The 13,399-nt window shown below is 36.4% G+C and overlaps 1 protein-coding gene across 1 annotated transcript in view; it reads left to right on the top strand.

Annotated features, from left to right (window-relative positions):
• Nucleotides 1–13,399, top strand: part of LOC143449843 (uncharacterized) — a 37,537-nt gene that overhangs the window by 21,008 nt on the left and 3,130 nt on the right. The window contains exons 20-34 of the mRNA XM_076950175.1: nucleotides 636–783; nucleotides 937–1,061; nucleotides 1,477–1,827; nucleotides 2,376–2,633; nucleotides 3,317–3,595; nucleotides 4,059–4,325; nucleotides 4,412–4,705; nucleotides 5,529–5,798; nucleotides 5,910–6,173; nucleotides 7,321–7,587; nucleotides 7,681–7,944; nucleotides 9,005–9,271; nucleotides 9,366–9,629; nucleotides 12,363–12,629; nucleotides 12,724–12,987. Coding sequence (XP_076806290.1) covers nucleotides 636–783; nucleotides 937–1,061; nucleotides 1,477–1,827; nucleotides 2,376–2,633; nucleotides 3,317–3,595; nucleotides 4,059–4,325; nucleotides 4,412–4,705; nucleotides 5,529–5,798; nucleotides 5,910–6,173; nucleotides 7,321–7,587; nucleotides 7,681–7,944; nucleotides 9,005–9,271; nucleotides 9,366–9,629; nucleotides 12,363–12,629; nucleotides 12,724–12,987 — 3,849 coding nt within the window. The remainder of the gene's footprint in view (nucleotides 1–635; nucleotides 784–936; nucleotides 1,062–1,476; nucleotides 1,828–2,375; nucleotides 2,634–3,316; nucleotides 3,596–4,058; nucleotides 4,326–4,411; nucleotides 4,706–5,528; nucleotides 5,799–5,909; nucleotides 6,174–7,320; nucleotides 7,588–7,680; nucleotides 7,945–9,004; nucleotides 9,272–9,365; nucleotides 9,630–12,362; nucleotides 12,630–12,723; nucleotides 12,988–13,399) is intronic.

Here is a 13,399-nt window from a genome sequence, read left to right as displayed (position 1 = left end):
ATGTTTTCAAACTTGGTTATTTTGGTTTCTGTTTTTTGAGACTATTTCAGGTCAAAACTGGTGATATAGATTTAATATAGATCAAATGTTGACAATGTACGTGTTTAAAATGTCGGTATGCTGCCAAATAGTATTTCATGGTGGTAGATTGTCATGGTTTGATTGGTATTCCGATAAATCTAAACCAATAGTTTACAAAGATTATATCATGGTTTGGCTGCAGGGCCGTGTTCACTGTTCACCAGTGTCGTAATGATTGGAGTAAACCTGATCTAAATCAAGTTAAGCTAGTTGTAAATGGCCAAAATCTTTGTTTTGTGTAAAACGAGATACTGATATGGCCACTTTGTTTGAGTTAAGGTGTTACTAGGCTTTAGTGTTGGTAATTGGTACTTATGACTTTATTCCAGCCTTGTTCCCCTTTTTGCTTGTTTCCGTCTATTTTTGATTGTTTAGTTGACATGATCTGACAATATAGTGGCTCTTCTTGAACATCAAAAAAGTAAACTGGCAAAATCAGTAATAATCCAAACAGTTTACAAAAAGCGTTACAAAACTTATAATTATAGTAGCTCTAGCACTCCACTATGACATTGGACCCTTAAAGACTGACAAAATTTGTTTTCTAATTTCAGAAACTCTCGGTCCATATAACATTACAATTGTGAGTCGAAATACAACCAGTATAGAAGTAAGTTGGCTGCCACCTCCTGCTAAAGTCCAGTTTGATTCTTACTTGTTCTCATATGTTATGGTGGGAGAAACTGCAAGTCAACCTGACATGTGAGTGTTGAATGCAAACAAAATAGAAAATGAAGTTTATTGATAGCAACCTTCTGTGTGATCATGATACAATTGTTAACTTGTTGGAATTTTTTGTTAGCAGCTAATATTTAACAAGGAATTTTTACAGTAGTTGAATGATTGTTTCTACAGAACTGTTGAAAAGACTATAACTAGTTACGTGATTTCTCCACTTGATCCCGGAACCTTGTATCGAATCTCAGTCAGAAGTGTTGGAGAGTCAACAAGTGATCCTGTAACTGAAGATATTCCAACAGGTTTGGTTGATTGAGTACTTTGTCAAATATGATCATCAGCAAACTTTAGTATAAATTTTTTTCGCTTGATTTTCTTGATCTCTAGTCTGAATTAGTGTTCCTCATAAGTACTTGCTGTCATATGCAGTAGACTTGATACTTAAGGATATGATACATTTTAATGAAGTATGACTAAGGGTTGTGTAACTGAAAACCATTGAGTAATACCTGCAATGAGAATAACTATGTGATCTTGCCTTGCATATGTTGTGCCTGTGCTTGTTTTTTCCACCAGTTCGTTTTAACAGTCTGGTTTGTCAGCACGGTATGTTTGACCATTTGTATGTGGATGGGTGGTACCATATGGTTGTTTTCACGTGTGCGTGTTCACATGATTCCTTCCATTCTGTGCAAGCGCAAAAAGTTTTTATTACAGGGCCAAATATGGCATCATTTAGTCTGCCCTCAGTGAGCAATGATCAAATTGAGGTGGAGATATCTCCTCCTCATCTTGGCTTGGTGGATGAGTACAACATCACTTGGACTGTTGTGCGTTGGATCTCAATGAGCTCTGCTGATGGAAGTGGAGAAGATCAAAGTGTGCTCCCTGATGCCGTGTACTGGATGTACGGGGCATCAAACTCAGTCACAATTCCTGCCGAACAAAGTAGTTTGACTCACCACACCATCTGCGACCTCAACGCAGGAGAACAATATATGATTTCTGTGGTAGCTATTTACAAGAAAGTTCCAGCTCTCAGTAATATATCTCTCATAGCAACCACAGGTGAGATTATAAACTAATATGTTGAATGATTTTAAACATTGAGTGAGGGATTGCATTTGTGTTTACTTTATAATATGTCAATTTATCACATAATTTCTTTGCTGATAAAACATTTGTAAACTATTTTTACATGTCAACTTATCACATAGTTTTATTGCTCATTGAAGGTTTGTTAATAATAATTATGAGTTTCAAATTAATAAATTTCTTGACCCAAATGCAATTCCTGCGTTATAACCAAAAAGTTATAACCAAAAGTAATGATCTCATACATTTAAAATATGGATTCTGTGTCAAAGTGCAGTAACTTATCAAGTAAGAAGTTACCATACATACATTATACATATCATATTTAGTTGTGTATTGGTCACATGCATAAGTCACAGCTTAAAACTTTAAAGTTTATAACTCTGATTGAAATGTGGTACAAAGCCATGAATTGTGCATAAATATATATGACACATTTAATTTTCATGGTTGTTAATTACACTGTTTATAATTTAATCGTTCTATGCAATAAGTAAGATATATTTTGTGCTTGAGTGTAGAGCCGTTCCCGGTTTCAAATGTGAGCGCTGTTCCCACGTCATCAACATCATTGGCCCTGACATGGAGCAAGCCCGCTTCTGGTCTTTGGGACTTTTTTCTTGTTTTCTATCGCAATCGACATAATAGACATCTTATAAAGACCAGGATGTTGGAGTTAAATGTGCACGACATTGAGCCGAACATGGACTATCAGTTCAACATCACAACTGTCAGCTTTGGTGTGAAGAGTGATCCAGTGATTTTCAAAGCATCCACATGTAAGTTGTGTTCTACTTAGCTTTGGCTAACTTTGGTGAACTTCATTCCACCCTGTTATGCTTGTGTATAATGGGGCAAGATAAATTATGAAATATGATATCAGTTATTTTGAGGTGAAGCCTTTCCTGTGTGACTCAGTGTACAATACAGCATTTTGAATTTTGCTGATAAATTTTTATTACGAGCTAATGATTTGCTATTTTACATGAACCTACTAAACCTTGGTCATAAAATTAAGGATCCTGCCTTTAAACTGAAAAAAGAATGAGGAAGTTAAATATAATGAGGCATCTTCACAATTGTGTGCTGAGTTTCCATTCTTCCTATACAATGTATGTCATTATGTACACGAAACCATGCTTGCCAACCGCATTTCATTGTTGTCATTCTTTGTGGTCTGTGCTTAGCCTTTATGGTTTTCAATAATTAACCAGCTGATTGTGACATCATAGAGTTAATTGAGCTAGATATTTATAGCAGCAACAAGAAATGTCCAGAGATCATAAACAATGCTATAAAAAGATCCTCATTGTATTCGTTTATTCCTCAAAGTTTTACAATTTGAAGTTGGCTGCTGCTTTCAGTTCTTGATGATTTAAAGTTCAGTTACTGTATAAACAACATGAAGTGTTTTAACCTTTTTGTGGATTTTTTCACTTGCATAGACTTTCTATTTTTTCAGATCTTGCAAACTGCAATTTCAACGTCACTTCAATTTCAACAACTTCAATCTCTTTCTTACTTTATCCACTCACCTCTGTAGCTCCTGATGGATATCAAGTATCGTGGCAACCTGTGTCAAATGCAAGTGATCTCATGAAAGTTTATGTTATGAACAATCAAAGTCGAAGAGAGGAATTTACGTTAGATGGCCTCACTCCAGGAATGCTTTACAATGTGATGGTTCAGTGTTATCTTGCCAACGTCACATCCGTGCCATCAAACAAAACCGTATCGACGAGTAAGTTATGGTCAAAATCTTATTGTTTTGGTAATGACATTACAATAGTGTATATCCATGTTGGAAGCATACTGAACAGATGTGCTGTTAACCTTCGTCAGTTTGTGTGTTGTGTGGTGCAGTTGCAAAACACAAACCACTTTCGGTTTCCAAATTAATTTTAGTTTATTTATAAGAAATTCTAATTCCCTGTTGACTTAATAAAGTGGCTTCAAATAGTAGCAAATTTTTATATGTCCATACTGCCACTCAGTGTCGGCAACTACCAGTGTTTGCTCGTCAAACATTAAACTGAAAGTAGTTTGTCATTATCACATTGAGCCATGTTTGCATTATTGAGTCACAACTGGTTATTGTTGGATATGGCATTGTAAAATGTTTTAATCTTTTGATAGTGTAAGATTTCGTTTCATCGTCATAAAGGTTGGTTCAGATTTCTGTGAATTGTTATTATTTTCCTCAGAGCCTCAACCTGTGGAAACTTTATCTGTCTCTGGCCGCAACACAAGTCATTCTCTTGTTTTGAAATGGTCCCAACCATCACATGGATTGTGGGATTACTATCAAATTACAGTTGAAAACAGCTCAAAAGCTGTGTATTATGACTTCAACAATAGCAATTGTGAGCTCGTAATTGACAGCTTGCTTCCTGGTCATATTTATAATTGCCATGTGTGGAGTGTAAGCAATGGGTTGAGAAGTGCAATGAAAAGCATCTTGTGTCAAACAGGTCACTAACTCATTATTCATATATTTCTAGACTTGCAATACCTGATACATCATGAATGTATATACAAACAAAATCTTATGTTGTAGTGCCGGAAGTTGCCACCAACGCAACCATCGTTGCATCGTCACTGTACTCAGTGACGTTAAATATCGGGTATTCTGGAACCGGGTTCATTCATTCCTACTTCATCTCGTGGCAACCTGTTTGCCGCCGAACTTTGACCAAAGATGACATTGGCAGAAAAGTTGTCCGTTATAGTGGCATTTGCACCGAAGCCACGCTATCTGGCCTCATGCCAGGATCAGATTACAAATTCCACGTCATTTCCTTATCAGGCTATTTGAGGTCCCATGCTTATATTACAACTCTTGCCCATACAAGTATGTGAATAACATTGTCATATGGGCATTTATGCTTTATAATGGCATGTTTCATCTAAAATAACAGTATTGTGTTGTAAAGACATGTTGGTTTTTTGAGAAAATTGCAATGAACTTCATGGTATTTATTTTTGGCAGGTCAGCCATTGAACCATCGCACTCAACTAACTGGCAATTGTTTGTTAATCACGTCATAGCCACCACCTGACAAATAACATCATAGAGCACATTTAGCAGTGAATTGTTGAAGAATTCTTCACAAATTACTGATTCCTATTCTCACTACGACTCATGAATCTTTTCTGTTTGAGAATGTGTTGGTGTGGTCTTTGTGAATCTTTCACATCAGTATGAGTGTGTGTTTATGCTTTGCTGAAGATGGTTGTGAGTCTGCACCATTTATGTACGAATGATTTTAATTGTGGAATGTGCAGGCAAACACACAATTAGGATATTTCCTACCGTGTGGTATCATGTCATTTATATCTCACACGTCAAGATTTATCTGCATGCATTTTTTCTTACAGGCATTCGTCCATTAATCTTTGTTATTCAGCTAACAACTTCATATACTTAGGACTATGACATAAATTGTATGATGTGCAAATAGTTTGAACTTGTTGTAGAAACAGATGAAACTGCATTAACATTTTAAATTCACGTACACCTTATCGTGTATTTAAGTAAACCATTTCTATGCTCTGCACAGGAATATTATCATTATTATTATCACTGATACCTTTTAGATTTTCAGGTATTCGAGGATTTCTGTGAAACTTGTAACATTAACTCCTGTTTTCTTTAAACACTCCTTCATTATCAGAGCCCCTTCCAGCCAGCAATGTGTCGGCATCTCCTATTTCAACAACTGAGCTGAAAGTTGAATGGATTGCGCCATCATCTGGTGGTTTTCATCAGTTTGATGTTTATGTAAGAATTGGAGGCGATGTACGCGGCAGAACCTCAACCATGAATGAATCATTCACTGCCAATGTTACTGGGCTCACACCCGGCACTTTTTACGACGTGTTCGTCGACGTGATATTTTTTAATGTGACAAGCGCCACTGCTGAGCAGAATCAAATCCCAACAAGTAAAGTCGTCAACTTCTGTTAAGCTCATATGGTTGAAGTAGAACTTTGATTGAAAGTTTTTCAAAACAGAAGACTTTTCGTGTTTAAGTTCATGGATAATTCTTTTCCAGTTCCTGATCGGGTTGATAACTTAACCAGTCCTCCAACATTCCCCACAAATATGACGTCAATATCATGGTCACCCCCACAGCTTGGCTCAGCTGATTACTACAGAGTCACTTACATTGATTCTTCTGGTGAAATATTCCACAATGAAACAACCAACCAAACAAGTTATGAGCTCGATGTGGTTTATGGAGAGAAGTACAACGTTGAAGTTCGATCTGTGTTTGTTGGATACCAGAGTGATCCAGCATCTCGGGAGACAATTATATGTAAATAGCAGCTTTGATGCTTGCATCTGCTTCACGCACAATTCCTCATTTTACTAACACCAACATTTACTTAACTTTTACCTTTTACTAACTTTTTACTCACCAAGTAGGGTGTGGAATCCCACCCTATGCAAATTAGTCAATAATAATTTGATGAATTTTCTGACTACTTTGAAATATCAACCAAGACAGCTCTTTGCTTGAAAGATAGCTTGAAAGAGCTGTAAGAATATAAGTGTAACGATTGCTTAACAAATAACAAAATAAAAAATAACAACTAATAATTAATCAAACCAATACTTTTGAAGTGTGATTAACGAATGTGGTTTTGTGGAACTCGTTGGCTGTTCTCCTTTTCTCTATTGATTTAACAGTTAATTTTTATTTAATTCTTGTGGAATGGATCATTTCCACAGGTCCAAGCACTATATTGCCTATCAGGGTGATTAAATATTGTGGTTCTGTGTTGTGTGGTTCTGCTTAAATGGCTTTCAACTGCTTGCTGTTTTCTACGACTTTGAAGGCTTGCTTGACTTAAAATAATATTCCTTGGTCTTCTTAGTGCTTAGATTTTAAAACTTGTTTCAATTCAAGATGCAGCTTTGCTTCAAACACCAAAAAATCGATTTGTCACTGTGGAAAACTGCAATGTTTTCCATCGAATGCTTGCGCTGGTCTTTGTGTGTCAGCCATTTCTTTTGAAATTAATTATATTCACTTCAACAAATTTGTGTGAAAGTGAGATTTTCATTCTTGTCTGATTTGATTTTGTTCGCAAATTTCACTTGAAAGAGAGCAGACAGTCACGAACTCATAGGGTTTCAATACAGAATATTGCAGTGATACTAAGTCATTTGCTGTAGCTTGCACCGTACCACAACTTGTTTCATTATTTGGGTTTATTAAGCTTTTGGTTTCTTTGCTCTGTTTCCTGAAATTTTAATTCGCTGTCTTGTTTGATGTGGTTTTTGTTTTCACAAGTTTCTGGAAATTTGTGTAGAATTTGCCATTCTTTGCTGCAACACAAATTCAATGAATTGCTGCATAAGGTTAAGTCTGCACATATCTTTGCCACTGTCGTCATTGATATTTTTAAACATTTACAATTTTCTTGCTTGACATATTTATACTATTTCGAATTCCTCAGCACCCCTTCCTGTGCAGTCCTTGCAGTCGAGTCCAATCAACACGACTTCAATTGAAGTCAGTTGGATGCTGCCATCGTCTGGAAGATTTGATCAGATTGTTATTTACGTGAACTCTTCCAAGATAGCTGTAAAGAATGTAACAGTAGGCAAGGTTACTGATGCTGTGGTTAGCAGTTTGACTCCTGGCACAAATTACACGATATTTGTGGAGGTTGTTTCTTTCAAAGTGACAAGTGAAATCACCATCGTTGATGACATACCAACATGTGAGATGTTTATGAGTGACTAAGTTAAACCTTGCTTTTTTAAATATGGCGTTGTGCTTTAATTTATTCGATTATGTTGCAAAATATTTCCAGTTCCTGATCCGGTTGTTAACTTAACCAGTCCTCCAACATTCCCCACAAATATGACGTCAATATCATGGTCACCCCCACAGCTTGGCTCAGCTGATTACTACATAGTCACTTACATTGATTCTTCTGGTGAAACATTCCACAATGAAACAACCAACCAAACAAGTTACGAGCTCGATGTGGTTTATGGACAGAAGTACAACGTTGAAGTTCAATCTGTGTTTGCTGGATACCAGAGTGATCCAGAATCTCGGGAGACCGTTATATGTAAATAGTTATTTCAAAGATAGAATCTGCTTCATGCACAATTCCTCATCATTAGTAGAATCAAGCAGTTCTTTATTAAGTCTGTACTTGCTTATGACCTCACAATAGCTTGTCTGTGACAAACAAATTAATTTTCTCATTTAAATGTGTAAAGATTAAAAAGAATTGAAGAAACTCGTTTTGCTTGAAAGAAAGCTCCGAGTTAAAATGAAATGGTTCAGTGTTTGTTATGGTCGTTGTTTGTGGAACTTCTTTGTTGTTCTGCTTTTCTCTATTGATTTAACAGATAAATTGTTTTTTATTTCTTGTGGAATGGATCATTTCCACAGGTCCAAGCACTATATTGCCTATCAGGGTGATTAACAAATATGGTTCTGTGTTGTGTGGTTCTGCTTAAATGGCTTTCAACTGCTTGCTGTTTTCTACGGCTTTGAAAGCTTGCTTGGCTTAAAATAATATTGCTTGGTTTTCTTAGTGCTTAGATTTTAAAACTTGTTTCAATTCAAGTTGCAGCTTTGCTTCAAACACCAAAAAATGGATTTGTTAATGTAGAAAACTGCAATGTTTTCCATCGAGTGCTTGCACTGGTCTTTGTCTATCAGCCATTTATTTTGAAATTACTTATATTCACTTCAACAAATTTGTGTGAAAGTGATATTTTTATTCTTGTCTGATTTAATTTTGTTCACAAATTTCACTTGAAAGAGAGCAGACAGTCACGAACTCATAGGGTTTCAATACAGAATACTGCAGTGATACTAAGTCATTTGCTGTAGCTTGCACCGTTGCTCAACTTGTTTCATTATTTGGGTTTATTAAGCTTTTGCTTTCTTTGCTCTGTTTCCTTAAATTTTAATTCGCTGTCTTGTTTGATGTGGTTTTTGTTTTCACAAGTTTCTGGAAATTTGTGTAGAATTTGCCATTCTTTGCTGCAACACAAATTCAATGAATTGCTGCATAAGGTTAAGTCTGCACATATCTTTGCCACTGTCGTCATTGATATTTTTAAACATTTACAATTTACTTGCTTGACATATTTATACTATTTCGAATTCCTCAGCACCACTTCCTGTGCAGTCCTTGCATTCGAGTCCAATCAACACGAGTTCAATTGAAGTCAGTTGGATGCTGCCATCGTGTGGAAGATTTGATCAGATTGTTATTTACGTCAACTCTTCCAAGATAGCTGTAAAGAATGTAACAGTAGGCAAGGTTAATGATGCTGTGGTTAGCAGTTTGACTCCTGGTACAAATTACACGATATTTGTGGAGGTTGTTTCTTTCAAAGTGACAAGTGAAATCACCATCGTTGATGACATACCAACATGTGAGATGTTTATGAGTGACTAAGTTAAATCATGCTTTTTTAAATATAGCGTTGTGCTTTAATTTTTTCGATTATGTTGCAAAATATTTTCCAGTTCCTGATCCGGTTGGTAACTTAACCAGTCCTCCAACATTCCCCACAAATATGACATCAATATCATGGTCACCCCCACAGCTTGGCTCAGCTGATTACTACAGAGTCACTTACACTGATTCTTCTGGTGAAACATTCCACAATGAAACAACCAAGCAAACAAGTTACGATCTCGATGTGGTTTATGGAGAGAAGTACAACGTTGAAGTTCGATCAGTGTTTGCTGGATACCAGAGTGATCCAGAATCTCGGGAGACCGTTATATGTAAATAGTTATTTCCAAGATAGAATCAGCTTCACGCACAATTCCTCATCATTAGTAGAATCAAGCAATTCTTTATTAAGTCTGTACTTGCTTATGACCTCACAATAGCTTGTCTGTGACAAACAAATTAATTTTCTCATTTAAATGTGTAAAGATTATAAATACTTGAAGAAACTCGTTTTGCTTGAAAGAAAGCTCCGAGTTAAAATGAAATGGTTCAGTGTTTGTTATGGTCGTTGTTTGTGGAACTCGTTGGCTGTTCTCCTTTTCTCTATTGATTTAACAGATAATGTTTGTTTGATAAAGTTGGATTTTGTAATTTTTGAGATATTGTGATATTTATATAATTTTGCTCTCTTTCCGCATTGAAGCGTATTACTCATTTACGCACCAATAACTTGACCAACTATTCTCTTTCGTTCTCTTCTCACAGCGGGGGCGCGGCGTAACAAGAAGAATTTCTAGAAATGTGTCACTTTTAGAAATACCTAATTTACACTAAATTCACTTTCTTTAGTTTTACAATTATGATGTATACAGGAAGCCAGATGATGTTTCTACTAACCTGTAAAAATCTCATCAGTCTACGACGCATAGTTTTCTAGTAATTAACGATTGCAAATGTGTGTGCGGGGTTGGCCACACCTAGTTTTTTTAGTAAACTCGCGAGCCTGGTTAGGATAGGGTTAAAAGATCCACAATTTATCGAAACAACTGACGATATGCACTGTTAAAAGAACGACAATTTATTAAAAGAACCACAATTTATCAAAACAACTGACAATGTGCACTGTTAAAAGAACGACAACTGACGAAGTGCACATTTCAATCGCATTCATTTAATTACAAGTTGTGTGCAATTGCTCGAAGATAACTTTTTATGTCAATATTCGTTGAGTCATAATTTTCGACTATGCTCTTCAGCCGTTGGTTGACAGCGTCGTAGCGCTTCTTCCGAGGTGGGCCAGCAATTCCAGCACTCCATTGCTCAATAAACATTTCGTTGGAACCTTGTTCCGGATTAATTTTTTTGACGAGTCTGCGAAGCGTCGGATGGGATATTGAGACACGCTTGCTGAACGCATTGTGCCATCCTTCAATGCTATTATTCGTTCGTGGAAGGTCATCTTGAACCCGGTGGAAGACATTCCAACACCGGATAGGAAATAGAGGTTGACGACGATTCCTGCGACACAAACGTCCAATCCAAGTAGTTTCGAAATATTCAATGTATTCAGACAAGTGCTGCTCATCGTCGTCACTGAACGTGGCCAGGAAGTCCTCGAACCGTTGTACAACAAGAATTGAAAAAGCTGGGATAAAGACCACTTTCAAGAAGCTACTTTGTGTAAAAGTCAGGCAGCGATATGCCCCTTGCTATGAAATTTAGCCTTCAATTCCTTACTCTTTGTATCTATAACGACTAGTCTAGTCTACTGTACAGACAATTTCGTACTTAGTACGAGATACTGGTCTACCGCCTTCGCACCAGTTTTATGGCGTAACAATAGACTAGTACGACGTACTTATGGCGTAACAATACCACAATTTTTTCAAACAGAGCTAACACTGCAGTTTAAAACTCAATAAGAAACGGCGGGCCGTATTCTTGTGATAACTTATTAATATGTTTCGGGCTGGCCGCCATGCGAAATCGTCAACTTTATGATACAAATATAAAATATAGATAAAAAATATAAATTGTCAACTTCATGATACAAATCTAAAATATAGATATAAAATATAAATCGTCAACTTTATGATATATACATCACAATTCATTAATGCACACCATTACAAAGACTGCACATCACAATGGCTTATTGTTTCAATGTTTGAGAAACACGCAAAAATCTTGCTTGAACTGTCGGTTCGATAAAGTGTCGTTCGATCAACTGTCGGTTTGATCAAATGTCGGTTCGATAAAGTGTCGTTCGATCAGCTGTCGGTTCGATAAAGTGTCGTTCGATCAACTGTCTGCTCGATTAACTGTCGTTCGATAAAGTGTCTTTCGATCAGCTGTCGTTTCGATCAGCTGTCGTTCGATAAAGTGTCGTTCGATAAAGTGTCTTTCGATAAGGTGTCATAGTACCGTTTTCTACGGCTTTGAAGGCTTGCTTGGCTTAAAATAATATTGCTTGGTTTTCTTAGTGCTTAGATTTTAAAACTTGTTTCAATTCAAGTTGCAGCTTTGCTTCAAACACCAAAAAATGGATTTGTCAATGTAGAAAACTGCAATGTTTTCCATCGAGTGCTTGCACTGGTCTTTGTCTATCAGCTATTTATTTTGAAATTACTAATTTTCACTTCAACAAGTTTGTGTGAAAGTGATATTTTTATTCTTGTCTGATTTAATTTTGTTCGCAAATTTCACTGGAAAGAGAGCAGACAGTCACAAACTCATAGGGTTTCAATACAGAATACTGCAGTGATAGTAAGTCATTTGCTGTAGCTTGCACCGTAGCACAACTTGTTTCATTATTTGGGTTTATTAAGCTTTTGCTTTCTTTGCTCTGTTTCCTTAAATTTTAATTCGCTGTCTTGTTTGATGTGGTTTTTGTTTTCACAAGTTTCTGGAAATTTGTGTAGAATTTGCCATTCTTTGCTGCAACACAAATTCAATGAATTGCTGCATAAGGTTAAGTCTGCACATATCTTTTCCACTGTCGTCATTGATATTTTTAAACATTTCCATTTTTGCTTGACATATTTATACTGTTTCGAATTCCTCAGCACCACTTTCTGTGCAGTCCTTGCAGTCGAGTCCAATCAACACGACTTCAATTGAAGTCAGTTGGATGCTGCCATCGTGTGGAAGATTTGATCAAATTGTTATATACGTCAACTCTTCCAAAATGGCTGTAAAGAATGTAACAGTAGGCAGGGTTACTGATGCTGTGGTTAGCAGTTTGACTCCTGGCACAAGTTACACGATATTTGTGGAGGTTGTTTCTTTCAAAGTGACAAGTGAAATCACCATCGTTGATGACATACCAACATGTGAGATGTTTATGAGTGACTAAGTTAAATCATGCTGTTTTAAATATGACGTTGTGCTTTAATTTATTCGATTATGTTGCAAAATATTTTCCAGTTCCTGATCCGGCTGTTAACTTAACCAGTCCTCCAACATTCTCCACAAATATGACGTCAATATCATGGTCACCCCCACAGCTTGGCTCAGCTGATTACTACAGAGTCACTTACATTAATTCTTCTGGTGAAACATTCCACAATGAAACAACCAACCAAACAAGTTACGAGCTCGATGTGGTTTATGGAGAGAAGTACAACGTTGATGTTCGATCTGTGTTTGCTGGATACCAGAGTGATCCAGAATCTCGGGAGACCGTCATATGTAAATAGTTATTTCCAAGATAGAATCTGCTTCACGCACAATTCCTCATCATTAGTAGAATCAAGCAATTCTTTATTAAGTCTGTACTTGCTTATGACTTCACAATAGCTGGTCTGTAAAGAATTAATTTTCTCATTTCACTGTGTAAATTTAAATATGTAAAGATTGAAAAAAACTTGAAGAAACTCGTTTTGCTTGAAAGAAAGCTGAGAGTTAAAATGAAATTGTTCAGTGTTTGTTATGGTCGTTGTTTGTGGAACTCTTTGGCTGTTCTGCTTTTCTCTATTGATTTAACTGTTTGTTTGTTTTTTAATTCTTTTGGAATGGATCATTTCCACAGGTTCAAGCACTATATTGCCTATTGAGTTATGATGATTTTGTGTTGCTGTTAGCAAATATGAAAGTTGAATGC

Source organism: Clavelina lepadiformis, chromosome 1 (assembly GCF_947623445.1).
Source record: "Clavelina lepadiformis chromosome 1, kaClaLepa1.1, whole genome shotgun sequence".
NCBI lineage: Eukaryota > Metazoa > Chordata > Ascidiacea > Aplousobranchia > Clavelinidae > Clavelina > Clavelina lepadiformis.
The sequence above is the reverse complement of the archived record's forward strand: the minus strand, read 5'-3'. Positions and strand labels throughout refer to the sequence as shown.